General features: G+C 50.0%; 1 protein-coding gene across 3 annotated transcripts; it reads right to left on the bottom strand.

Moving 5' to 3' along the window:
- Positions 1-4,566: 4,566 nt before the first annotated feature.
- CHST1 (carbohydrate sulfotransferase 1) lies at positions 4,567-27,928 on the bottom strand. 3 transcript variants are annotated; one of them, XM_073348100.1, is made up of 3 exons: positions 27,107-27,928; positions 14,561-14,707; positions 4,567-7,131 (listed from the first exon to the last, which is right to left on the bottom strand). In XM_073348100.1, exon 3 carries the CDS (start codon positions 7,085-7,087, stop codon positions 5,828-5,830), a length of 1,260 nt encoding a protein of 419 aa, XP_073204201.1. In that variant the 5' UTR covers positions 7,088-7,131; positions 14,561-14,707; positions 27,107-27,928; the 3' UTR covers positions 4,567-5,827. The 3 variants fall into 3 exon arrangements, with proteins under 3 accessions (XP_073204201.1, XP_073204200.1, XP_073204199.1); XM_073348099.1 differs by lacking the exon at positions 14,561-14,707 and adding an exon at positions 17,648-17,772; XM_073348098.1 differs by lacking the exon at positions 14,561-14,707 and having other exon boundaries at positions 27,107-27,927.

The raw sequence follows: 27,928 nt of genomic DNA on the forward strand, positions 1-27,928 counted from the left end.
GATGTTTTTCCCTGTGTTGCCTGATACTTAGTTTATTAAAACCAAAAGAATGTTAAAAAATCTCCTTTACTTTCTCCCCCTAGTGCTCTTGGTTTACTTGTTGCCCTTGGCTCCTTTTGGAAGTTCCTGGTCCTAGTCAGTTTCTTTTCCTGGTTCTAATGCTGTAGCAATGATGCTATGCTTGTCTCTGACACCAGGGAATATTTAAATACAAGAAAAAAAACCCTTTTCACTGAATTGTCTAATACCTGTGAATGCCTTTGGATCCTGGCCTTTATGAAATCCAGCTGTGGGGTAAGAGTTGAGTGGACCATGTCCCTTCACTAGACAAACTGCACGTCCGAGTGTCTCTGCATCACCTGTACTGTGCACTGACCCTGCTATTTGCAGTAATAATGAACAGCTGATCGCCACAGTATGTTGCTCTTGATCGAAAGAAAGTGGCTTAAGCTGCCGCTTTGTTTTTAGAGAGGCAACTGCTTTGCTGGTGTCTTTTCTGGAGACCTTGCTGACACAGACGTGCTGGGTTTGACTCTGAAGACAGCAACTTCACCAGGCTACCAGGCGTGCATGTGTGAGTGCCGTGCGCCTGTACCTTGCTGAAATATTCTTCAGCAGTCAGAGAGGCCCTGGGAAGCCTTACTCAGCTCTTCCCATCTACCAAGTGCTCAGCAAAGCATGGTGTCAGCTTGCTCAGTGTATCCACTTGTTCCTCACCCTCCCCTAGTCTTCTCTTATTATATGGGCTTTCACATGGCATCAGAATCCTGTTCTGATCTCTCAGGTAATAAATGTCCCTAACTAAGCGGTCAGCAAATCTATCCCAACTGATCCATTTGTTGAACAAGGAGAACAGAAGGCCATCCTCCTCCTCAGCTCCTCCTCCAGCTTCCTCTAGGGGGGTGATGAGAAGAAGATCTAGAAACTCTTAGCTGTCCTCTCCCTTCCCCACTAGCCCTTTGCTATCAATTCTTGCAGGGTGGGCTGGGGTGGAGAGCTCTGCACTACTAGATCCACCTGTCTCCACCCCACCCCACCCTGGAACTATGTTTGGAATGGCACTAGCAGAACAAGGTAAAAGCACATATTTTCATCCCTGGTGCAACTCCATTGACTTCAGGGGCCTCTTGTGCATACAATGCATTTTCTCATCTTTTCTCCTACCATCCGCGTCTCTCTTTCGTTCGTTCTTTTTCTTTTTTAAGTAAATGGAATAAAAATCTCCATTAGCTCCGGAATGGCCACCGCTTGAGTAATAGTTTGTGAAGGTGAAACTAGGAGCAAAAGGAGCTCACAGCCAGGATCTGTGGCAACTTCACAGCCAGGTGGTGATGACTTCTTGTCTGTCCTGTGAAGGGCTTGGTGTGAGTGGAAGGCTGGTGAATAAACAGGTATGCTCCAGCTGTGGGTGCTAGAGAATGTGCCCTACATTATGAAGGCGAGAACCATCCATTCACTAGTGATTCCTTTGCCTTCCTATTTCACTTTTCTCTCTGTTGTCTTTTCCTTCTCATTCTATTTCTTCTTTCACTTGTTTTTCCTTCCCGGGTCAGAACGCCTACTGAATGGGAGTCTCTTGTTAAAAAGCCACCCATGTGGCCCTGAAACCGGGGAGGGGTAAGGGAGGCTCCACTCGTTCAGACTGTTTCCCTGACTGGGGGAAGCAAGGGAGTACGTTTCCTCAGCTGCTGTCTGTCCAGTCATTCTGCTTGTGGAAACGTCTCTGTTTTGTCTGTGTCCCTTCCTAGGCTGCACCTCCTGTGAGTGGGTCTTGTTGTCTCTGTTTCATGGTCCTTAAGTAGCTCTTATAAAATACAGACTGCGTGTAAATATAGAGACAGAAGTGGGGTGTGGCGCTCCCAGGGGCAGGATGTTGCTGACCATCTCTGGCTCCAGATGTTTCCAACCCCTTGGAGTAAGCCAACTCTATTGAAACATTCACACGCTAAACAACTCCTCCAGCCCCACATCCCAGCCCACACCGTCGTGCTAGAGAGAATGACTGAGGCTCGGAGATATTTTTGTTCTCTATAATTGAAATCTCTGTAATTTGTTTCTGGGTTTGGGATTCTTCTTGGGGTTTTTGCAGTGTGTTTCTGGGAATATTCTCCATCTCTGTATTCAGTTACAGTAAAATTTGAGGCTAAATACCTCTTTTGGGTCAGTCCTTCTCTCCAGTGGGAGGAAACTAACAAAAATAATACTGTTAAGACATTAGAAATGGGAAACTCAACTGTCACACCCAGGGCCCATGTGTCAGGGCACCAAACAGTGTTGAATCTCTCTCTCTGATTACACTAGGACATGGTTTTCAAACGTGATTCCAAAGCCGTTTTGTCCCAGCCACACTAATTGGTCAAACTGTTCGAAAGCAGTTCAGAGGAAGTATTTAAACCTGGTTCCTAATATTGGTGTAAAATCCTGTGTAGTTGGGGCTTTTGTCCCAGGTTTTGTTCAGAGCCAGGTGGGGCAGCAAAACTAAACTAAACTCCAAAGGCCACTGTTTCAGGCTCTCGCTACTGGAGAATGGGAGTTTCTGTCTTTAGGACTGGCTGTTTCTTATCAAGATTTACCCAAATGCCCCTCTTCCCAGCTAAAGCCTTTCAAAGGTGAGGAGAAGGCAAAGCCCTTGTCTGCACAGCAGCATGCTCATCATCTCTGGAGGACAGGACTGCTTGATTTCTCTATATAGATCTGTGGGCCATAGGGGCCCTGATGCGCTCAGCCCAACGGCACCTCTGCAGCCAAACAATACATGGCCCTCTTCCCCCTGCCTGTGTTTGGTGTGTAATCTACTAATGAGGCAGTAATCTACAACAGGCAGTTCCAGGGGCCTGCAGCTCCCCTCATCTCTGGTATGGAGGTTCAGCCCACAGAGACAACACATCCCAGGATTAGCTGGGGATGAGGCATTGCAGGCTGGGACCTACCATCTCTGCAAGGCTTTATTCAATCATAGAGTCATAGAATATCAGGGTTGGAAGGGACCTCAGGAGGTCATCTAGTCCAAACCCCTGCTCAAAACAGGACCAATCCCCAACTAAATCATCCCAGCCAGGGCTTTGTCAAGCCTGACCTTAAAAACCTCTAAGGAAGGAGATTCCACCACCTCCCTCAATAACCCATTCCAGTGCTTCACCACCCTCGTGGTGAAAAAGTTTTTCCTAATATCCAATCTAACCTCCTACACAGCAATGTGAGACCATTGCTCCTTGTTCTGTCATCTGCTACCACTGAGAACAGTCTAGATCCATCCTCTTTGGAACCCCCTTTCAGGTAGTTGAAAGCAGCTATCAAATCCCCCCTCACTCTTCTCTTCTGCAGACTAAACTACCTGTTGAGCCCGACGATCTAGCCAGCTTTCTATCCACCTTATAATCCATTTATCCAGCCCATACTTCTTTAACTTGCTGGCAAGAATACTGTGGGAGACCGTTTCAAAAGCTTTGCTAATGTCAAGGAATAACATGTCCACTGCTTTCCCCTCATCCACAGAGCCAGTTCTCGTCATAATCAGTCATTATCTAGTATTAGATGAAGGCAGCTGCAGTCTTGGTGCTCCCAGCAGTTACCAGATGTGGCCCCTGGTTAAGGCTGGCCGTGAGCTAGGGTGAGCTGTGGTAGTGATTGTTGCAGGTCTCTCTCCCATCCCCTCTCACTGAGTCCCGCTCCCTGCAGCCAGTTCAGATGATTTGCAAGGTGCCACTTGTCTCCCTGCAAACCCTGAGGAGAGGCCACCAAACTCATTTTTCTGCTGACCTTTTACAGCCATTCCCAGTTAAAATGAGTTTTCATCTTCCAGGTCAGGCCAGTTTGCAAAATGCAGCCAGCGTGATGAGCTCAGGCAGCTGCAGCAGACATTCCTGCCCTTCTAAAGGCCCATAAAGGAGAGTTTAATAGAGAATTCAGACTGCCTCCCACCCCTTTCCCACTCCTCTTCCTCCCCCCTTTCTTCGCTTTTAGGTGAGCAGAAACCAAGCTGCTCCTGCTGATGGGGTTTTTTTTCTGTCTTAGTGCACAGCAACTGCAGTTTCCCAGCTCAGCTCCACTGCCTGCTAAAAGCTCAGTCGCAAATCAAGTAGAAAGTGCCCCTTAGCATGACACCCCACCCCCGAGAGAACCCCTGAGCCAGGTGCTCCATTGTCCGGTGGAGCTCTCCTACCGGTGAGTCCCCATGCCTGCTCCAAGGACAAGAGATGGAGTGCTCCAGTGGATAAGGCGCCAGACTTGGGATCCAGGAGATCTGGCTTCGTGCTCTTCCACTCACTGGTTGTGTGATCTTGGGTGAGACACTTCACTTTTCTGTGCCTCTGTTTCCCTCCCACCCTTAAGCTGTCTTCTTTATTTAGACTGTAGGCACTCCAGGGCCGCGACTGTCTCTTGCCATGTGTTTGTACAGGCTGTAGTACAATGAGGCCTTGATCTAGTTGGGACACCCGGGGCTACTGTGACACAAATAAATCATAAGGCTGAAAAATGTCAATTTTTCCTTCTATTTACAAACGGATCTTCAGCATTTTACCTGGACCTCCCGGGCGGGGCACCCTACTAACACCTAATATTCTGCAGCAAAGGATTCAGACACTGGATTTTGGCTATGCTATTTTTAATGCCTTGGCCAGAGGCCATGCTGATTGGATCAGTCCCGAGGCACCTGATTTCTCTCGGTGCAATACCCAGGCTGCTGGGCACACTACATGGGCCCTCTGTCAGTGCTTGTGCCAAAAGGCCCCCTCTAAGCAAGCCCCAGGCCAGAAGACGCTTTCAAATGATTACTATTTTACTGAACAAGTTGCATTTTGGATACACACTTTGGATACGAGCATGTACACAACTGAGCAAGAGAGAGTGAATTGCAGCCGGTGGCAAATTCTGAAACCCCATTCCTTCCCCCAGCAACAAATGAGGCTCCAGGGTCAGCCCACCCCCTCTTGGCTTGCATCTCTGTACCCTGTCTCCCTCACCTTCATCCCCTGGTGCCATTCCTATGCTCTGAAGGGGACAGCTACATCCCACCCCACTGGGTGGGTCCATCCTACTGATGTCGTGGCAGGGGTCATGTCATATTCATGCCCTAGCTGCATTTACTGAGCTCTTCCAGTTGAATTTCACCCCCCAGGAACGGTCAGTTTCATTGCACTCTTTTATTTACAGAAAACACAGCGATAAAGCATTAATTTTGTTTGTTTTTAGCAAACCGCCCGATCAACTAATTTAATTTTTTTTTTTGGCACAAAGAAATGTCACAGGTGTTACCAAACAACCATGGATCAGCAACCAACTGACTGCCCAGCCCAATAACACAACTTAAACGAACAGACGTATCGAAACGAGATTGAAAAATGAGGAGGTTATTCCACATTCAGCTAACAGCATAACCTGCTCAGAACTGGGAGGCAAGGGGAATTATTCTCAAGGGGACACCACCATTCATAAATTATATATATATATATATATATATATATATATATATATATATATATATATATATTTATCTCTTACATCGTAAAAGTAAACAGTGCAAAAGTACAGTACCCCGGGTACCCTTCGGTATGGAAAGCTTGAAGCTTGTTTTATACAGTGTGTGTGTGTGTGTGTGTTTTGTAAACATTGTTACCCAGCCGCACTTCTAGCTCTTGCTCTGAGACACCCCATGCCCTTGTGTCCAAAGCGCACCATGAGCGGGAGCTGTCTGCTCGCCGTAATGCCTTTGAGATTCCCATTCAAGATTTAGTGCAAATTTTGGAGAGAGAGAGGGAAAAAAATAAAATCAAATAAGGCAACAGTTAGAAACAGTCCGTATCAAAAAGAGAGCGCAATGCCTGGGTTACGAGAAGGGCAGAAAGTCCCTCTCTTCCACCAGGCTGATGGAGAGATTCTTCAGCTCTTCCTCCGAGCCCACCATTTTGTAGCCAAGCTGCGCCAGCACCTGCTGGCAGGCGTTCTGAGTAAACTCCACAATTTCATAGGAGAGGCGGAACCGCCATTTCTCTGCTGTCGCTGCCGAGTTCCGGACGGTCCCATACTTGTGTTTGGCTGAGGACCTGTCCCCTCTTGTATTGTTTTGTATCCATCGCTCGACGTTGCTGTCCATGGGAATACCCAGGAAACCGTAAATCTCCTCAGTCTTTTTCATGGGATTTCTGGCCAGGTCTTCGTACCTTACCAGCATGTATTTGCCCTTAAGCCAAGGTGGTCGGTTTAATCCAGTGGATACAGAGTTCAAGAAGTCCTCGCAGACCGTGGTGAGCTGGGTCACATCCAGGTTGTAGGGCTTCCTACCAGTACCATCCCAGATCCTCCAAAGCCTGTAGGTGTCTCGGAAGGTCTCGCTTCTGGAAGCCAAGATACCTCTGGGGTCCCTCACCAGCTGTATAACCTTCAGGTTTAGTCTGGGATCCTCCACCAAGGCTCTGAGGTCACTGACCTCCGGCACCCGCACTGTTTTGATGGCCACATGCCCATGCTCTTTGCATGACTCAGTGGCCAATGTCAGGTTCAAGGTGCCACACTTTTTCACACAGTCCCCTTCCTCCAGGTGGATATCAATGGGCCCCAGTGATTCACAAACAGGCGGCGAGCACAGGGCCTTGCTGGCGCCCCTGCGGAACAGCCGGTCCGTCGTATGGTTCACCGGCTGGGGTTTGATGTAGTTCTCGAGAAAGTAGAGGTCGCAGTCATAAAGGCTCCTCAGCAAGTCTCTGCTAGCGCCCAGCATGACCCGCCTGTCAGTGGTGCTCTTGCTCTGTGTCAACTTTGGGATCAAGGTGTATTGGACATGGTAGAGGGGCTCAAATAAATAGAAGACATCAAAGTGCTGGTTAAACAACTGTCCAACAAAAGAGGAGCCGCTCCTGGTGGTGGCCAGGATCAGAACGTGCGTCTTTCTGGAAAGGTTATAAGCAAAGGTTGGGCTCTCGTCACATAGTCTGTCAGCCGACTCAGTCTCTTGGCTCAGGCTGCAGTTCATGGGATTGGGGACGGGGCAGCTGTGGAAGGACTTGGCTGTGAAGGTTCGGATTGCCGTGTACTGGATCGCGATGGATGCCAAGGCTAGTAGGAGGACAGCCTTCCAGGAACATTGCATGGCTGGTCACCTTCATGGAGCTTCTTTTCAGGTTGTCTTAGTATCTGCAACACAAAGAGAGGTCACTAGATGAACAGAGAATATTGCTCAGGACCCGGGTATTCCCTGCACTGAATGGAGGTTGGACTGTGAAATGACAAATAAGGCCAGTAAGCATGCTAGCAAGGTGGATATCAGCCATAACCATGTGGCTCAGGGAGTCATTCCCATGCTACGCACCTCCCTATCCTATCCCATCAAGATGAATGAACATTAAGGCACATCCTGCTAGCCTCAGAAGCCATATCCACAGAGAACTTCAACCCAGGAAATAGGGTCCTTCCTGCATAAAATGTATGGCTCTCAGCTCCCTCTGTGCCTTGCACCTGAGACTGTGGGGAAGGAGGCGAGCAATTGCCCTGGCTACACTATGGACATACCTTCCTGTGCAGTCAGTCCAGGGGAGTTCACGGCAGCTGCGCAAACTCATGGAATCCAATAAACAGGCTGTTTGCTGTGCCATGTATGTAAGTCACGCCATCCATCAAAGTCACTAACACCCAGTCCTGGTAGGACTGCAAGAACAGGGCGGGGGACCTAGAGACCGGGTGAGTCCATCTTTCTACCAGCTGGCAGTGCAGTAGAGTGACCAGTGTGTGCCAGCATGTGCCTGCTCAGAGTGAGGGAAGTGGCAGCACCTTCACCTCTCTTTCCTAGAGCTGCTAAAGTCCCCCCTGGCCAGGGTAGCTTGGTGAACCTGAGTCACTGTGCAGAGCCCAGATTCAAGGGATTTCAGCAAGCTGGATGGGCCCGACACAGCATTGTGGGCTCCCAGATCCAACATGCTTTTCTAGCTGCCAATCCTGCAAATCCAGCCTGGGATCTGACAATCAAACTAGATTCTTGTCTTTTCACACCAGTGATAATGGTTCTGCCATCAGTTGCTGCTGTGCAATTCCACCACTGTCAGATTCTGTTCTCAGTTGGAGTCCCCATGAGCTGGGGCCAATCCTGTGCCTAGATACTACGGTATTGGGCATATTAGAAATAACACGCATACAGCACACGTTCTCCCCCTCTCTGGGCTATCAAGAAAGACAGCACCACAGACCGAATGCAAGGCACTTTGCTGATACATGGCAGAGCTCCTGGAGCTGGGCACATTCCTTTCACTGCCAATGGGAGCTAGAGCCCAGAATGAGCAGCTCCCTAGAAACAGCTAGAAAAATGGATTGTGGCTGATGTGGGTGCAGGGCTTGAGGGCAGCCATGTGGCCATGTGCTCCAATACAGACATGACAACAGGGGATATTTGCCAGGAGTGGAGGATGATTGAGTGAGGCAGTGGAGGACGATGGTTTTCCTGCTTCTGCTCACTGCAGCAAATAAAACTGCTGAAAGACAGTTTATGCTGGAGGCCACTGAACTTCCCTTCTAGAATCACAGAGCCAGCAAACAGAGCTGTAAACGGGAGTTTGAGGGGGAGTTCTGTTGGAGGAGAAGGTATTTGTAGCTATTTCTATTTGTAGAGGCTGGTAGGGGAAGTCTGCTGGGAGAGAAGCTGAGCCCTGATTAGGGTGCGGGGCTTCTCTGACTAGGGGTCCTATAAAGGTAGCCAGCCAGTCAGGCAGCAGCACAGACAGCTGCAGCAGCATAGAAGCCAGCAAACAGAGCTGTCAACAGGGGAGTTTGAGTGGGAGTTTGCAAGGGGAGTTTGTGGGCAAGACTAAGAGAGCCAGGCAGAGGAACAGACAGGCTAGTGAAGTCTGGCAGTGTTTTGGTGCTCGTTGGGGGTTTGTTTTGCTGTGGGTGGTGTTGGTTTGGTTTGGTTTGTGTTTCCTGGACTAACAGGACTTAGGTGAGAAGGCGATGACAAATACAGAGGCAGCAGTGGGAGTGACCCAAGCAGTGAAAGACACAATGAAGATGACTGGATGTAGAAGCTGTGGCATGTACAAGATCCTGGAGGGGGTACCTGAAAAGAGTTTCGTCTGCATGAAGTGCTGCCTGATAGAGCTGACAGAAGAAAAGATCCGAGGCTTAGAGATGCAGGTGGAAACTCTGGTTGAGTTTAGAAGGGGGTTTGAGTGGATGATGGAGCAAAGACATGAGGAGGCTGAAGAGAAAAGCTTAGACTTACAGATGGAAGCAGAACCAAAGAACTCTGAGGGGAGACTGCTGGGTGAGGAAAGTGGACAGTGGAGGCATATGACTAACAGAATCAGGCAGAGGAAAAGACGGGCTAGTGAAGGAGAAATAGAGCTCAGGAATAGGTTTGCGGATTTGGAAAATGAAGAAGGGGCACAGCAGGTGGTCACTGAAGGTGAGAGGGCAAAGAAAAAGAGAAGAGCAGCTAGTCCTATAGGAAGAGGGCAAGAATCAATGGAGATAACACCAAATATGAGCCCCAGGAGGATACGGGATGGGTTGCAGAGGATTGCAAGGGACAACAGGAATCGAGAGGACTTGCAGCCAGAGGGAACAGGGGATAGACTGCAGAATCGCACCATCACCAGGAAAAGGCAGGTCTATGTGATTGGGCACTCCTTACTGAGAAGAATAGACAGGCCTGTAACCAGAGCTAATCCAGAAAACAGAAGAGTGTGCTGTGTGCCAGGTGCTAAGGTATGGGATGTGGACCTGAGGCTGAAGAGGATCCTAATGGGAGCAGGAAAGAATCCACTGATTGCCCTTCATGTGGGAACAAATGATACGGCTAGATTCTTGCTGAAACGTATCAAGGGAAACTATGCCAGGCTGGGGAAGACGCTTAAGGAAATCAAGGCTCAGGTGATCTTCAGTGGGATTCTGCCTGTTTCTAGAGAAGAGCAACAAAGGTGTGACAAGATTATGACTGTCAACAGATGGCTCAGGAAGTGGTGTTATAAGGAGGGCTTTGGGATGTATGGCCACTGGGAAGCATTCATGGACAGAGAACTGTTCTCTCGGGATGAACTTCACCTGAGTAGGGAGGGAAATAGATTTCTAGGATGGAGGCTGGCACAACTGATCAAGAGAACTTTTAAACTAGGAATTTGGGGGAGATGGTTGGGAGATGTCCAGGAAATCTTCACGCCGGATTTTAACATTGAGAGGGAAGAAAACAAATTACGAAAGGATACAGCCGTGGGTAGGAGAATGGACATAAAGAGGAATAGTAGTGTACATACCAGTCTAATAGGTGATACTGGTAGTAGAGTGTCTGTGCCTAATCGGGTAAAGAATGTGAGCGAAGCCAAATGGCAAAAATTAAGATGTTTGTACACTAATGGGAGGAGCCTAGGTAACAAAATGGAGGAACTAGAGCTACTGGGGCAGGAAGTGAAACCAGATATTATAGGGATAACAGAAACATGGCGGAATAGTCGTCATGACTGGACTACAGGCATTGAAGGGTATGTGCTGTTTAGGAAAGACAGAAATAAAGGCAAAGGTGGTGGAGTAGCATGTATATCAGTGATGACGTAGACTGTAAAGAAATAATAAGTGATGGAATGGATAAGATAGTCTGGGCAAAAATCACATTGGGGAAGAAAGCTACTAGAGCCTCCCCTGGGATAGTGCTTGGGGTGTGCTATAGACCGCCGGGATCTAATTTGGATATGAATAGAGACCTCTTTAATGTTTTTAATGAAGTAAATACTAACGGGAATTGTGTGATCATGGGAGACTTTAACTTCTCAGATATAGACTGGAGGACAAGTGCTAATAGTAATAATAATAGGGCTCAGATTTTCCTAGATGCGATGGCTGATGGATTCCTTCACCAAGTAGTTGCTGAACCAACAAGAGGGGATGCCATTTTAGATTTGGTTTTGGTGAGTAGTGAGGACCTCATAGAAGAAATGGTTGTAGGGGACAAACTTGGTTCGAGCGATCATGAGCTAATTCAGTTCAAACTAAATGGAAGGATAAACAAAAATAGATCTGTGACTAGGGTTTTTGATTTCAAAAGGGCTAACTTTAAAAAATTAAGGAAATTAGTTAGGGAAGTGGATTGGACTGAAGAACTTGTGGATCTAAAGTCAGAGAAGGCCTGGGATTACTTCAAGTCAAAGTTGCAGAAACTATCAGAAGCCTGCATCCCAAGAAAAGGGAAAAAACTCATAGGCAGGAGTTGTAGACCAAGTTGGATGAGCAAGCATCTCAGAGAGGTAATTAAGAAAAAGCAGAAAGCCTACAAGGAGTGGAAGATGGGAGGGATTAGCAAGGAAAGCAACCTTACTGAGGTCAGAACATGTAGGGTTAAAGTGAGAGGCCAAAAGCCATGTAGAGTTGGACCTTGCAAAGGGAATTAAAACCAATAGTAAAAGGTTCTATAGCCATATAAATAAGAAGAAAACAAAAAAAGAAGAAGTGGGACCGCTAAACACTGAAGATGGAGTGGAGGTTAAGGATAATTTAGGCATGGCCCAATATCTAAACAAATACTTTGCCTCAGTCTTTAATGAGTCTAATGAGCAGCTTAGGGATAATGGTAGGACGACAAATGGGAAGGAGGATATGGAGGTAGAGATTACCACATCCGAGGTAGAAGCCAAACTTGAACAGCTTAATGGGACTAAATCGGGGGGCCCAGATAATCTTCATCCAAGAATATTAAAGGAACTGTAAAAGCGGCAAAGAGTCCTGTGGCACCTTATAGACTAACAGACGTATTGGAGCATGAGCTTTCATGGGTGAATACCCACTTCGTCAGATGCATGTTATGGAAATTTCCAGAGGCAGGTATAAATGTGCAAGCAAGAATCAAGCTAGGGATAATGAAGTTAGTTCAATCAGGGAGGATGAGGCCCTCTTCTAGCAGTTGAGGTATGAACACCAAGGGAGGAGAAACTGCTTTTGTAGTTGGCTAGCTATTCACAGTCTTTGTTTAATCCTGAGCTGATGGTGTCAAATTTGCAAATGAACTGAAGCTCAGCAGTTTCTCTTTGAAGTCTGGTCCTGAAGTTTTTTTTGCTGCAGGATGGCTACCTTTAAATCTGCTGTTGTGTGTCCAGCGAGATTGAAGTGTTCTCCTATAGGTTTTTGTATATTGCCATTCCTAATATCTGATTTGTGTCCATTTATCCTTTTACGTAGGGACTCTCCTGTTTGGTCGATGTACATAGCAGAGGAGCAATGCTGGTGTATATTACATTGGTGGATGTGCAGGTGAATGGACCAGTGATGGTGTGGCTTGGTGTTCACTCCCTTGGTGTTCACACCTCAACTGCTAGAAGAGGGCCCCATCCTCCCTGATTGAACTAACCTTGTTATCCCTAGCCTGATTCTTGCTTGCATATTTATACCTGCCTCTGGAAATTTCCACTACATGCATCTGACGAAGTGGGTATTCACCCATGAAAGCTCATGCTCCAATACGTCTGTTAGTCTATAAGGTGCCACAGGACTCTTTGCCGCTTTGACAGATCCAGACTAACACAGCTACCCCTCTGATATTAAAGGAACTGGCACATGAAATTGCAAGCCCATTAGCAAAAAAATGTTAAGGAATCTGTAAACTCAGGGGTTGTACCGTATGACTGGAGAATTGCTAACATAGTTTCTATTTTTAAGAAAGGGGGGGAAAAAGTGATCTGGGTAACTACAGGCCTGTTAGTTTGACATCTGTAGTATGCAAAGTCTTGGAAAAAATTTTGAAGGAGAAAGTATTTAAGGACATTGAGGTCAATGGTAATTGGGACAAAATACAACATGGTTTTACAAAAGGTAGATCGTGCCAAACCAACCTGATCTCCTCCTTTGAGAAGGTAACAGAATTTTTAGACAAAGGAAACGTAGTGGATCTAATGTACCTCGATTTCAGTAAGGCGTTTGATACCGTGCCACATGGGGAATTATTAGCTAAACTGGAAAAGATGGGGATCAATATGAAAATTGAAAGGTGGATAAGGAACTGGTTAAAAGGGAGATTACAGCAGGTCCTACTGAAAGGTGAACTGTCAGGCTGGAAGGAGGTAACGAGTGGAGTTCCTCAGGGATTGGTTTTGGGACCAATCTTATTTAATCTTTTTATTACTGACCTTGGCACAAAAACTGGGAATGTGCTAATAAAGTCTGCGGATGACATGAAGCTGGGAGGTATTGCCAATACAGAGAGGGACCAGGATATCATAGAGGAAGATCTGGATGACCTTGTAAACTGGAGTAATAGTAGTAGGATGAAATTTAATAGTGAGAAGTGCAAGGTCATGCATTTAGGGCTTAATAACAAGAATTTTTGATATAAACTGGAGATGCTTCACTTGGAAGTAACAGAGGAGAAGGACCTTGGAGTATTGGTTGATCATAGGATGACTATGAACTGCCAATGTGATATGGCTGTGGAAAAAAAGCTAATGCAGTTTTGGGATGCATCAGGCGAGGTATTTCCAGTAGAAATAAGGAGGTGTTAGTATCCTTATACAAGGCACTGGTGAGACCTCACCTGGAATACTGTGTGCAGTTCTTGTCTCCCATGTTTAAGAAGGATGAATTCAAACTGGAACAGATACAGAGAATGGCTACTAGGATGATCCGAGGAATGGAAAACTTGTCTTATGAAAGGAGACTCAAGGAGCTTGGCTTGTTTAGCCTAACCAAAAGAAGACTGAGGGGAGATATGATTGCTCTCTATAAATATATCAGAGGGATAAATACCACAGAGGGAGAAGAATTATTTAAGCTCAGTACCAATGTGGACACAAGAGCCAATGTATATAAACTGGCCATTAGGAAGTTTAGACTTGAAATTAGACAAAGGTTTCTGACCATCAGAGGAATGAAGTTCTGGAACAGCCTTCCAAGGGACACAGTAAGGGCAAAAGACATATCTGGCTTCAAGACTAAGCTTGATAAATTCATGGAGGGGATGATATGATGGGATAGCCTAATTTTGGCAATTAACTGATCTTCGACTATTAGTGGTATCTATGCCCAGTGGCCTGTGATGGGATGTTCGATGAGATGGGATCTGAGTTACTACAGAGAATTCTTTCCTGGGTGTCTGGCTGGTGAGTCTTGCCCACATGCTCAGGGTTTAGCTGATCGCCACATCTGGGGTCGGGAAGGAATTTTCCTCCAGGGCAGATTGGCAGAGGCCAGGGCCGACTCCAGGCACCAGGTGCTGGGGGCGGCAGTCCAAATGGGGCGGCAGCCCGTGTCCTGCGGCGACAATTCGGCGGCAGCTCCGCTGCTGTTGCGGCGGCAGCAATTCAGCAGCGACTGCTTGGGGCAGCCAAATTGGTAGAGCCGCCCTCGGCAGAGGCCCTGGGGGGTTTTCGCCTTCCTCTGCAGCGTGGGGCACGGGTCACTTGCTGGAGGATTCTCTGCACCTTGAAGTCTTTAAACCACGATTTGAGGACTTCAGTAGCTCAGACATAGGTTAGGGGTTTGTTACAGGAGTGGGTGGGTGAGATTCTGTGGCCTGCGTTGTGCAGGAGGTCTGACGAGACAATCAGGAGGTCAGACCCTTCTGACCTTAAAGTCTATGATTCTATGATTCCTTTGCTACCTCCAGAGCTGGGCCTGGGCCTCTTGGTGGAAGCAGAGCTCGGCAGGAGTCCAGCCTGGTGATGAGGGGAAGCAGCAAGGTTTGAGTGCACGCTGAAGCAGGAGACGTTCAATGTCTGGGGTGGAGACAACTGTTCATAGAACCAAACTATTGGAAAACAAACAACATGAGAACCAACCTGCCACCATCCCTGCTGCCTCCCACATTCAAATGGAGGGGGTGCCCAGCCCCACTCTCCATCATCCTGCTGTCACAACCGCAGCTACCTGCCCGGCAGCTTATTATTTCATTCTGCTTTATACTTTTTTTGCAGTGATTTCCTCCTTGTTGGCACTGGGGGCAATAACTAGACACGCCTCCATATTGCAATAATAATAGCTAGCTCGTACACCTGTAGATCTCAAAGACCTTTACAAGGTGGTCAGTATAGTTATTGTACAGATGGGGAAACTGAGGCACGGGGCAGCAAAGTGAATTGTCCAAGGTCACTCAACAGGCCAGTGGCAGAGTCAGAAACAGAACACACATTTCCTGAGTCCCAATCTAGTGCACTATCCCCTAGGGCACATGGTCTCCCTTACAACAGCTGATGGTGACGATGAGGATGACGACACCTCCTCCTAAATTGTCTGATGTTTTCAGCAGCTTGTGGCAGACTTTATAAGACATGGACCAGGCAAGGGCCTGATCCTTCCCAGGAGCGTCTCAAAGGGAAACCTAGAAAGTCTGGCAAAAGGGGGTCAGTGGCAGAACCCCCTAGAACCCAGTAGTGAAGGTGGGACAGGGTGTGCAAATGGCAGGGGCAGTGAGGATGTGACACAGAGGCAAGAGCAGGTGAAAGGGGAGCACCATGAGCAAAGGATGGAGAGGCTGAAGAGTAGGAAGTATTTCCTGTGGGTGAGGCTGTGGCCCAGCCCCCTTGAACAGAAGAGGTGGAACCCTGTGACTGTGGCCCATGTGGCCTGCTAGGCCCCCAAGCAATGCAGCATGTTAATATTGGAAACAGGCTTTTAAAATATTTAAAATATTTTGAATATTTAATATTTTAAAGTCCTGTTTAATGAGCTGGATAATGTAGGCCCCTCCCCCTCTGCACCCTGGGGTGTCTGTGCTGGTTTGTGGTCTGAACTCAACAGCATCCGCTTGCTCCAGGGGCAGCCCAGCAAGCAGCTGATGCTCACCCATAACGGTACTCTGAGCTCAGCCAGGGGAAGAGCATGTACAGGGGCTGGAGCAGACGGGAAGGGGGGTCAGCCCTGGCCAGCAGCTGCCACAGCTCCCCTGCTCTCCTACATACTGTTGTCTCTCATAGCCTTGGCTGCAGCCTGCCACAAAGCATTGGCCCAGCATGCAGCTTTCCTGCTGCCCGCAGGATAATCTGCTCATCTGCTCGCTGGTAGAGCAGGTAAATTGGAGACAGCTGTGACGCAATTGATCCTATTCTTCTCTCTTGTGAGTAGCTGTGAACCAGGCTCGGGCCATCTGCTCTCGGTGTATGGATGGGACGGGGCGTGTGTGTGTGCACACGCATTGCGTTGCAATGAAGGGTATCTCTGTGTACACTGGCATTTGTGTCCATACGTGCACAAGGGTGTGTGCACACACAACTAAGTGGTCACACAACCAGATTCTCCTCCCTCACTTTGGGGGGGCCTATCTACCCTCCCCTGTCCCAGACGGCTGCCCAAGGAGAGTCTGAAATCAAACTCAGATGGCTAATGCTAACTGCAGTGACCAAGCCAGTCCACCCTGGAGGGTAGCAATGTGGCTTAGATGCTTCCCAGCCTCAAGCTTCCCTCTACGAGCTTCCCCGGGGACTCTTTTTCCTCCTGATTTAGTGCTTTACACATACATCTCACAGAACGTGCCTCCGGGTAGCGCTGTGCATTTGTAGCTGCAGCCCTGGGTGCACGTCTCCATCTGTGAATAAGGCTCTGCATGTCAGTGCATATGTGTGTCTCTGAATGACTTTCTGTATGCCTTTAGCCATGACACACATGATTATGTGTGTATGTAGGCCCCCATATGTGCTTGTGTGATCTGCACATTAACAATTAAATTTTGCCGTGATGGGTGCTATAGAAGAACCATCGGCAGATGGGTCTTTGCATGTACCGGTCTCCGGGTCTCTGTGAGAGTATGGTGCACATGCCTGCATCTTGCTGCCTGTACAGCCATGTGTCTGCATATGCATAAGTGAGATGCCATAGGACTTTGAGGTTCTAATCAAAGTGCTAACCAGTAACTTCAGGTAAAACCAATTTAATGGACCCAGATATTTTCAAATCACTCAGTGATATTAGTAGGTCCCTCTGAGGGTCTCCCCTCAGCCAGTTCCTCCTCTTCTTTCCTCTCTTTTAGACACACAGACTCACTCTCTGATCCAGAGTAACAGCTCTGAGATTTTCCTGAATTAACCCATTGTTCCTGCACACCTAGCAGAACGGGGAGGCCTGTTTCTCTCTCTCTCTCTCTCTCTCTCACACACGCTCTTCCCCTCCCCCCCCCACTCCCTCCAGCGGCATGCTGGCCACTAAAACCCAACACCGCTGGCTCCTCTAGTACCAGCTAAGGGACAAACACTGGGAGGGGATTTCTGAGTTCTAGCAGGGAGCTGAACTGGCCAGCCCAGCTTTAGTATGCAGGGCCTGTTCAACCACAAAGCTTCTGTGGCTTTAGCATATTAAAATTCCTGACAGGCTGGGAAAAGCACAAAGTTCCTGGTGATTTTCCCCCTGAGAGGTTTCTGCTGTTGGCGGCATGTGGCACACCCATCACCCTGACGTGCCTGACTCTCAGGAGATGCTGCGAGCATCGTTCGCTCTGAAACACAGCGGGGGTGGGGGGATGCTTTGCTAAGCATGGAGCCTAGCTTAAACCCCCAGTGTTTTTACTCTTGATTTTGTTTAATGACTGAGCCCAGCTCTCATAATCCTACATGAGGCTCGGGCATGTTTTTCTGGGGGCGGGATGACTTGGGGCATTGGGAATGGGGCACGGAGCCCTTCACCACCACGTCAAATCCATCCCAACATAGGTGCTGGAACAATTTTTAAAATTGTTAAAATTTAAGCTGAAAGTTATTACCATGTATTTGGTTGTTAGTACTACTTCAAGCCAGGGGTTCAAGCCAACCCCTAGTTCCAGCATCTGTGCATCCCAGGCTGACCGTGACCACAAGTTCTTCCTCTCTGATAGCTGTTTGGTGGCCCCTAGGAGAGAGGAATTAGTGGCTTTCAGTTCAACCCCCATTGGGCAAGTGTCCATGATCACATGATCTGCACAATTACTAAATTTCGTTCTTCCTGACAGCCTGAGCAGGGGGGCTGAGGACTCTAGGGCAGGGCTGAGCCACAGTGATGGTGCAAAGCAAAGTGTGCCCTGCCCTTGTCCATATTGAACCTGTTCTGGGGCTAAACAGGAGGATCAGGTCTGGACCTACCACTTTTCACCAGTGTTAAATATATACCCACACTTTGCTTTAGTACAGTTTTCTGGGCTGCTGCCTGCCAGTGCCGTGCTGTGTCTTGGGGGCAGGGAGATGCAAGATGTATCCATTGGTGATCCTACTATACACTAGCCTTGGCACATCAGTACTCACCTTGCATAGGGAGGCTGCCCCAAAGGGACCCAGGCACCAATGTATCCATACAGGAAATCTCACAGCTTCTCTATTCTCCTGTCGAACCTCCACCCCCACCCACAGAGAAATCTTTTGGACCCACCTATGTCCTACCACCTCTTTTCTTGCTTCCTCCAACTCCTCCCACCACAGCCTTCACCTCTGCATGTTCTTCCCGTGCTTCCCCAGCCACACGCCCATCGCACCATTCCAGTTACTAAGGCTCATTGTTCACAATTAGGAGAGATGAAGGGCAAGACCCTGGCTTGCTCTCTGCTCCTGGTCCTGTGGAAAGGGAGGCTCACACGCACACGGCTCTCAGGCACAGCAGCGTCTTTGCCAAACAGCCGTATTTAGCTTCAGTTTTCTATATGCAATATCCAAGCAGAGAACTCTCCATTCCCCTCTGGTGGCCACCAGTTCTACTGCGGCCTCCTAAAAGGCTCGGAACTTTCTTTCCTTTCTCCTGGAATATACTGGGGCAGGTGTGTCTTATGAGCGTGGAAAGTGAGGGATATACCAGGCCGGCCACAGCCACACAGAGCGAGGCCAGGTGCTGAGTAGGCTTCCTGAGCCTAGGTTCTACCACTAGACCTGAATCCTGACCTGCAACTCAGTCGGTTGTTCCATTCTCGGGTTCCCCAAACACACACATAGTTCTGCTGATGCTCCTCGCTCCTGACCTGCAGCACCCCTTGCTATTTCAGCTATGCCAGGTTGTACTGGGGAGAGGGGGAGAGATTTGTATGGACACACATGTGAGACCAAAAGCGAATCTGAAGCCCAGCCTGGGCAGCACTCTGGGGGAGAGTCTATTGATTGCAGGTGAGTGGCCTGCCTGAATTGTGACCTCTCTGTGCCCCCTTCATAGTACTCAGCACCCACCAGTCTGGCAGGCTGTTCCCGCTTGGCCTGTTGCAGACAGTGGAGAGCTGCTGGGGTGAGGTCTCCAGGACGCCTGGTTTGCATTCTGAAAGAAAGTGTGATGTGTCTTCCCTCCCTTTGCCCAGGGCCAGGCCCTCGTGCCTCCCAGCAGCAGTGATTGTGTCACAGTTACTTCAGCAAGAGAGCTGGTCTCAGCATCAACAGCCCTATTGCATGCTAGTGGGTCACTGTCAAATCTAGAACAAGCAACACTCCATCAAGGCCAGCTCAGCGCAGCCAGGGAGAGGTGATTCCCCAGCAGGGACCGGCACGGCACAACACCTACTAGAGCATCTCAAGTGGAAGGCAGGGCCAGTTCAATGCAACTCCTACCAGCTGTATAAAAGAAACTCCTCTGCTCTCTCTGAAACTGGTGCCCTCTTAAGCAGAGATGCTTTCATCATCTAAGGACTTGCCTGGACATCCCAGCCTCCCCGCCCCCAGCAGGGTGAGGGTGGGGAGGGTCCACCTCCCAATCCTGCACTGATTGGGTTTAGTCTAACCCCAGCAAGGAGATGGGAGAGTCTGTGCTGCAGCCCCTCCAGATGTAGAGGTGGGATGGGAAGCAGTGAATGAGGAAAGGCAGGCAGCCCCCAGAAAGGCCAGGGGACGCTCCTCTCTCCAAGTGGCTTGGCAGGGCTGTGACTGAGACCACTCCTGGCCCCATGGCACTGCTCTTCCAGACAGTGCTAACCCACCGGCACGGGGGAGCTGCTGGAAAGGGTGGGCATCACTTTCCATACAGATTTTTCCTGGCCTCCACTTGCCAAACACAGAGCCTACAACCAGGCTGCTGTAACAAACACCACCAGAGGGAGAGACAGACACACCCCAGCTCACTACACCGAACACACAGCACACCACTGCAGGAATACATGCATGCGCCAGGGCTCGAATGTTCAGAAGGGCTCAGCCCCCATCCGGGCAGCCAGACTTTCAGAATTGCCCAGCTGCCATTTAAGCACCGTAATCAGAAGAGGTCGGCACATTGCACACCGAGCTCTTTTGGAAATCTGCCCATTGGTGTCGCAGGGGCAGCAGCTGGGGGCTGAGCACTTACAAGAATCTGGCCCATATTTAGGTGCCTAAATGGGAGCTGAGTTCTTTGGACACTCCAGCCCCACTGGTGGGTGCTCAGAGCTTGGAAATCTAGCCCTGCTTTCTTTGGAAATGTGGCCTCACAGGTGTTGCTACACTAGGTTTATTTGTCTAGAATTTCCCGCCATTGGTCCCCACCCCCCCACCCCCAACGGCAGACATGGGACTGATGGGTGCCCGGATTGTACACACTGTGCCCTGTGGACCTGGAGTTAGATGATGTGGTGGTAGAAATGCCAGCACCCTGTGTAACTTGGTGCGGCCACTGGTGGAGCTAAACTGCTAGTAGCAGCAGCGGGAAATATAGCCATTGCCAGGGGCAAAGCCTTTCCCAGTCCTGGGAGCTGATGGTGTAACCTCGCCAGGGTTCTCCAGCTCTGGAAGGTGCAGCTTTCCAGGGCCTCCCTCCGCACTCGTACCCAGCCCCCTCCCACAGCAGGCTACTGTCCCCACTCTTCCTGGCTTTACACACCCTATGTCAAAGCCACCCTCCTTCCAGCTGAGGGAGATGGGGCTGTTTGGAACTGTTTGGTGCTGGAGCTATAGACCCGGGGTTTCCCCTGGGTGGGTGGAGCTCAAGGCTCTATCTCTACCCAGCTGGGGAAGGAGATACTGGGGTGGGGGAGTACAGAGAGCTGTCCCCACCACGTGGGCCTGCATGCTCCCATTGTCCTCTTTATATGTGAGTTGTTTTTACACCTGACAGTGCTATGCGTGGGCTGCATTGCCCCAGTACACCAGCTACAAGCAGGGAGGAGTGACCTTTCATGTGCCAGGAGTGCCCAGCATGCAGACCTGAACTCTGCCCTTCCTTGTCCTTTGTTCATGGCCCTGATCTCCCAACACCTGCCACTACTACCAGGAAGGGCTCTAGGCTAATTCAGTGTTGCCAACTCTTGTGATTTTTTTGCAAGTGAGAGGATTTTTGCCACGGCTGGATCCCATCGTGTGGTGGTGAGGGAAGCTCCAGCCCACTTGGGAATTTCACCCTTGCCTGTGGGAAACCCTTTCTTATTGGTCCCCTGCCCCACTGACCCACCTCCTGGGGAAGAGCATCCTATCGGTGCAGCTGCAGGAAGAGCTCACTGCTTCCCCCCACCGCACCTCACAAGAGCCCACATCAGTCTCAATGGAGAGGAGAAGGGAGCAGAAAGATCCCAGCAGCTCAAGGAGGCTCTGCTCCCCTCTTCTCTGCTTCACTGCCGTACCCAGCCTGGAAGTGGGAGAAAGACCTAGCTGCAGCCAACCCCTGTCACACCAGGGAGAGAGAATGAAGAACCCCACAAGCTGCAGGAGGGGTAGAGGTGAGGCTGGGGTTGCGGACCTGAGCTGGGGGTTGGGGAGACAACCAGAACTGATGCAGGGACTGAAGGGACAGGATTGATTCGGAGGCTGGGTGGACAGAATAAATTGTGGGGCAGAGGATAGGCAGGCGTGGGAGTGAGAGTGCCTGCACAGGGGGCCAGAAATCACCTTGCCCAGTAAATTTGAGATAGTGGCCATTGCTAATTGTGAATTCAAAAATCAAATGACAGGCCAAAAACAATACAATTTAAAAAAAAATCAGTTTGGGGCCAATCTCATTATTTTGTGGGCCTGACTCCTGATTTCTGAACCTTTGGGGTTGGCATTCCTTCTCCCTTGACCTCTGAACACTGTCCATGATCACTTCAGGCCCACGCTGTCCCCAGGGTGCCATGCAATGACCAGTGGTAATTGTAGCAGGATGCTCCAAGCCATTCTTGGCCCTGGGATATGGACAGTGCAAATTTTAAAAGCAAAATTCCCCTCCTCACCCCGGATTCCCACTGCCTCATAGGAGGGGGGTTAAAGGCAGTGAAGCACCCATGAAAGGAGGCAGAGGTGGGTGGAAACACCTGCACCCACCTCTCCTGGTTGGCACAGCTACCCTGCAGACAGAGTGCAGGCAGAAAGCCAGCCTGGCAAACCAGGAGATTCAGAGATCAGTGCAATGAATTAACCTGAATGGTATAAGTGAATTACCCTCAAACAGAGCAACAAGTGTGGCTGGACACCCCAAAGCCCCTGGGAGGGAGTCCCCGAGCTAGGCATTCTCTTAACAAGTTTGATGCTACTGACTTGCTTTTAAAGCTCCATAATGGGAGTGCACAGCTGTATGCTCCGATCATGGCTGATCTCACAAACTAAGCAGGTTGCATCTGGTCAATAGAAAACGCAAGCTGCTACAGTGATTGATGTAGGGGATATTCCGCTCTCTGAATCTGCTGAGCCCGATGTTCCAGCCTGGTGCTAAGGGATGCTGTGCAGCTGGAGGTGCTGTCAAATGTCCTGTGATCATTCAAGAGCTCATGTCGCTTCTTTGAAGGTGGGGTGTGTCTCCCACGCATCACCCTATGTCCTGATCACATCCCAATGCAGGTTAGTCCATTCTGCTGCCTTAAATTCCCTCGGTCTACAGGAATCCTTTTTCCCCTGCCCTAAAAGGTTGTGTAGTGTTGCTGTGCAGCTACCTTACTTGTTGCTTCTCCCAAAAGGTGGCTGCACCCCGTGCAAGTGAAGTAATTCCTGTGGTCTGTAAAGTACTTTGGATTCCTCTAGAGTGGCATATGCTTTAAAATTGATGGTGTTAATACACGATTATTTTTATTATTATTGCTGTTAGGAAGGTTACTGAAGCTCCTGGGGGTTACGTTTTGTGGTTGCTCACTCCTCTTTTGGTGTGTCACTGAGGCTGCTCGCCTCTCTCTCCCTCTCACTATTTCATGCTCTTGGCTTTGCTAGCCGGATTTGGGTGCCCCAGCCTCTTTCAGCAGCTCCTGCCTTCCCATCTATGCAATCCCTATGAAATAGAGGGCTGTATTGAGGCCCGGCTCACTGATGAAAATAGGGCTAGCGGGGAAAGGAGATGGGGGGAAGGAGAAGATTCAGATAGCCACCAGGTGGAGAGGGACTGTGCAGTTAGGGCAAAGGGTTGAAAGCCAGAGGCACCTGAAGACAGTGGAGATGTCGCATCACACCATGCGCAGCCCTACTGAGGCCCAAAATAAAAGCCAGCCACCTTGCTGACGGCCTGTTGCTGCAGCTGAGGGAAGGAGTGAAGCAGGAGCCCTTCACTCCTATGCAGTGGAGCCCTGCACCTCTCCCACCACAGTGGGTCTGGATGGGGACTGACCCCTCTCTGTAGGTGTGCAATGTTGCCACCAAACATTGTGTCTACCCCCAAAACTGATCACAATGAACAAGTCTGTTTCCATGGAAACCATAGAGTGACTCAGGACTTTGGGACCAGCTTGGATCATGATTGCGAATATCAAATGCTCAGGGAGATGTAGGGTCCTGTAGTCTGAGAACGAAAGGGACAGCGGCATATGAACTGCAGTGCCGACACACCCCTGGCAGGCAGTTACGTACACACACTTACACAGATACACAGGGTGGTGCACACGCACAACCATATAAAATCCACTCCACCAGTCTACAGCCACGAGCCAAACCCCTTCCTCTGACACTAGCGTTACTGCAGCAGCTGGGAGTCATTAGTGCAGTAGGCTTCTCTGGGGGCACGCACCCAAAAACCCAGACCCACCCCAAGGCCTAGCCACACTTGTGCACAGGGGCCACACCCACCCGTACCAACCATTATGCCCTTGCTGCAGTTCCCTTTCCCTTTACACAGTCTTAGCCCAGCTGCCCTACCCCTGACCCTGTAACTAAGAATAATTCAGTAGCACTGTCTCATCATAGCACCTTCCATCCCTGGAGCCCAACACACTCTCCAGGCAGGGTGGAGTGTTACTATCCCTATTTTGCAGAGAGGGAAGCAGAGACATGGAGAGACCAGTAGTGCCTCTTCGTGGCGCTGGCCAGTTAACGGGCCAGCAGGGCTCTCACTTCGCAGGGCTGTTTCAGTAGGAGCTCACCGCTCAGCCACAGCAATTAAGTTGTAAGATTGCAAAACAAAGACCAGCAGGGACCAGCAGTCTCTGGTTCTGCTGCTTCTCGACACCCCATGGTTGAAGAATGACTTTGTTTCTTAAAACAAACTGTTGAGGCCATTCAGACAGGGGAGACGGGGTCTTGATGGGGTTTAATTCTGAGCACCAGGCTCAGCCACGGTGCCTTAGTCAGATTTGAGTCTCTGGAAATCTGTAGGGCCATTGGGGTGACATATGGCCACCTGGGACAGCTCTGTTGGAGCTGTTAGTATCTCCCTCTACAAGCTGTGCCCCACACTGCTCTGCAGGAGCAAAGGGGGCTCAAACTGGGAAAGCTGGTCTTAAAATAACAGGAAGGAGCCATTTCCTACCGACCCCTTACTGGTGGCAGACATCCACCTCTAGGCACTGCAGGGGACCCAAGCATGTGCAGTATCTGTCCCAGCACCTAGGCACAGCAAGACCAGTCAAGATGAAAGTGGGGAGGCGACCCATATTGCCATGGAGTAGTCTTGCCTCTTCTTTAGTCACACAGGAATACAGCTTCTCTACAAATCCCAGCAGGGTCAACGCACCCTTCACTTTCCTGAAGTGCTAAGGTGAGCACCATGCAGTCCCCTGGGTGCGGGCCCTTCAGATGGGACCTTAAAAGCTGAGCACCTGTCTATTCCGTGTGAAAGATTCCACGGCACCTTTCCTAAGGGTAGGGCGTCCTTGCTCTAAACCTTCCTTACTCTTACGTGGTGCATTGTTCATCCACCAAGCTGCCTCCTCCACCCCAGAGGTGGCTGTGGGATCCTTTAGGATGAAAGGCACCATCAGAATGTACAGTAGGACAATGTGCCCTCCCCCCCCCCCCTTGAAATCCTCCATGGTGGTTTCTGACTGTAATGAATTTTTTTTTAAGAGCCATATTTTTCCTGGCACAGGCATTTTGAGCTAATTAATTGTTGGCAACAAACTCCAGCCTCAACCAACCCAAACGTTTTCCTATCACAACAATCAACCTGTATCTAGTTAAACCTCTGCACAGCATCTGCCTTTCAGTCTGTAACTGTCTGGCTATGCCTGGTACAGCTTCTCCTGGCTTCCAGCTTTCTCTGAACTGTCCTCCAGCCCATTCTATAGATTCACACCAGGAGCTTCTCTGGCTATTTGAAAGCTCATTATAACCTCTTTACAGCAATGCCCTCTTTCTATCTGTCTGTCCCATGACCAATTTGTTCATAGGGGCATCCGTTCATCATATTTCAATGGGTGGTGCTTTTATCCCAGCAGTTCTCATCTCCTCCTTGGGACCCCCATGAGGTAAGAAAGCAGCATTGTCCCCATTTTACAGATGGGAAACTGAGGCATAAAGAGTCTAAGTGACTTGCCTAAGCTCACACAGGGAGTTTCAGGGCATAGCAGGGACTAGAACCTGGAACTCCACTGAGCCGTCCCTCCTCCCCCTGCTTCCCCTTTTCAACAAATATTTGGGTCCTTCAAAAGCCCAACCCCTTAACTATTCAGCATTCCTGTACGGAATCTCCATTTTAAAAAGTCCCTCAGTTTACACTAGGCTGGGTATTGGTGAGAGCTTTTCCCTCAACCTCCTTGTCCCTCACCTGTTTCAGGTAGTTCAGACCAGCTTGGGACTAAAGGATGCTCCTGCATCCAGTTATATAAGCAACTGATTGTTTCTAGCCTCTAAAGTCCTTCCAAGAACTACAAATACTCAAGCAAACCAGACACAGCTGCACAAAGGGACAGGGAGTCTGGCCTCCTTGTGGTATTAGGGAAACTATTCCAAGCAATGGCGATCATTTATAAAGAAAAGGAAGTCTTCACCGAGGCTTGTTTCTATCGCCAGGTTTTGATCAAGAGGTTGTTAAAACCCACTTGTAATTGCTTCCCCTTTTGCCCCAGAGGGAGCTCCTAAGGGTTAATATCCCAGGACTGGTGCCAGTGTGGACCTGTGAATAGAGGAAATCCAAATCCGGCAGGAGAAGGGTCTGTGCAGAGAGAACAAAGGTCTGAGAAATAGGAATGGCTGGAGAGATGACTCCGCCTAGGCACTCCAAGTGATTTTTCATTACCCTGGAAAGTTGTGGCAGGTAATGCTAAGGAAAGGGTTGCAAGAGCGGGAGAGTAGATAAACAGCGGACACCCCATGACCTTTGGGGCAGGTAGGAAGAAGGAAGTAGCCAATGGGGCATTCCCATGGAACTCTGCCCAGTGCTTGGTATGGCTGGGGAATAGGAAATCTTCCTACCCTGCTGCCCCATGCCTTTACTCTGGGGAAGAAACGGCACAGCTCAAGTGCCCAGGATTTCTGCACAAGAAAGAAATCCGCTCCATGGGACTCTGAAGTCTTCTGCCCTGTGTGACCTCAATGCAACCTCCCAGCTCAGCACAAGGCAGGCACTTACTAGCATTTTGGTACCGTTGCTAGCATTAAGGGTGATAAGTAAAGCGCCCCCGCCCCACCCTCTAAGCACCCATCACTGAGCCGCCTCACTGCCCTGAGTGGGAACCATACACTGATGCCACCCTTTTAAATTGGTATCATCCCCATTCCTCTCCCCTCAATGGGAATTGCCTCCCCATCCCTTTGCTAAGGGATTTCTTCCTCCGAAATACCTGGCCATGGCCTGTGGCAGGCTACTGGCTGGTTGGACACCCTGGTCTGAGCCAGCACAGCAAAGCCCATGTTCAAGTGCAGTTTCCCTCTTGCAAAAATGGGGATCAGCCCTTGCCTCCCCCCCCCAGTACGGGGGCTCAGCTCTCACACCCTACACACTGCCCCCCAAAATGGGGGCTCAGTCCTGGCCCCCATGCACTGGCCCCCCAAATAGGAGTCGCCCCCACCCACCGTTGCTGGCTCTCCTGGGAGGAGCAGCCGGTGAGCTCTGCTCAGCTGCCCGGGAAGGAGGGGGTCGCACATCCGTGCCCAGCCCGCCCCCGCAGGAGCCGGAGCGGCCGGGTTCGCCCCCATCCACCTACCTGGGGATGAAGTGCGGAGCCGCTCCGGGCGCAGCGGCAGGAACTCCCGGCAGCTCATTGAGCCAGGGCGGCTGCTGGCCCCGTCCTCCAGCCGCAGTTCAGGCTCCCTCCGTCCCGGCGAGCAGCAGCGGCGGCAGCATCCTTCCTGGCGGGCTGAGCCCTCACTGGCCCCTCTGCATGGCCCAGGGGGCAGGCTCGGCTCCGGGGGTCCCTGCTGCCCTGCCCCCTCCTGCTGCAGCCAAGGGGAACAGCTTCTACAGAGCCGGGCACAAGTTGCCCCCCTTCCCTGGCTGCTCTGGGGCGGACCAGCCTCCCCCGGTCACTGAGAGAGAGCGAGAGAACCAGGCACCTGGGGGGCGCTTCAGCAGGGGCTGCAATGGGGACTCATGCCTGTAACAAGCAAGATAAATCCTACTGCTGCCTGCGCGGAGACCCCAGCGAAAGCAGCAAACGAGGCATGGGGTGCAGGTCCCACTGTCCACGCCCCTCCAGCTCAGCTCCCTCCTGCCCCCCTTGCAGCCCCTGAGTCCCTCTTCCAGCACAGCAGAGTCCAGGATGTGAGAGCAGAGCCTCTCTCTCTTTTCCTCCTTGCACAGCTTTTCTCAGGCTGGCAGCTGCTCTGGGCTTGAGCTACAACTGCACAACAAGCAGCCTGCTCAGTAGAGCCAAATATGCAGCCAGCCCCCCTGTCTCACTCTGTCATCATCCCCACCCCTCTCTAGGGTTAGTGCACAGCCCATGCTCTGCACTGCCTCAGTAGGTGAAACATCCCCCTTCCAAATCTCTAGTCTGGCTTCCTTCCTTCTACTTTCAATGGAGATT

This window comes from Lepidochelys kempii, chromosome 6, assembly GCF_965140265.1.
Source record: "Lepidochelys kempii isolate rLepKem1 chromosome 6, rLepKem1.hap2, whole genome shotgun sequence".
NCBI classification, from domain to species: Eukaryota; Metazoa; Chordata; order Testudines; family Cheloniidae; genus Lepidochelys; species Lepidochelys kempii.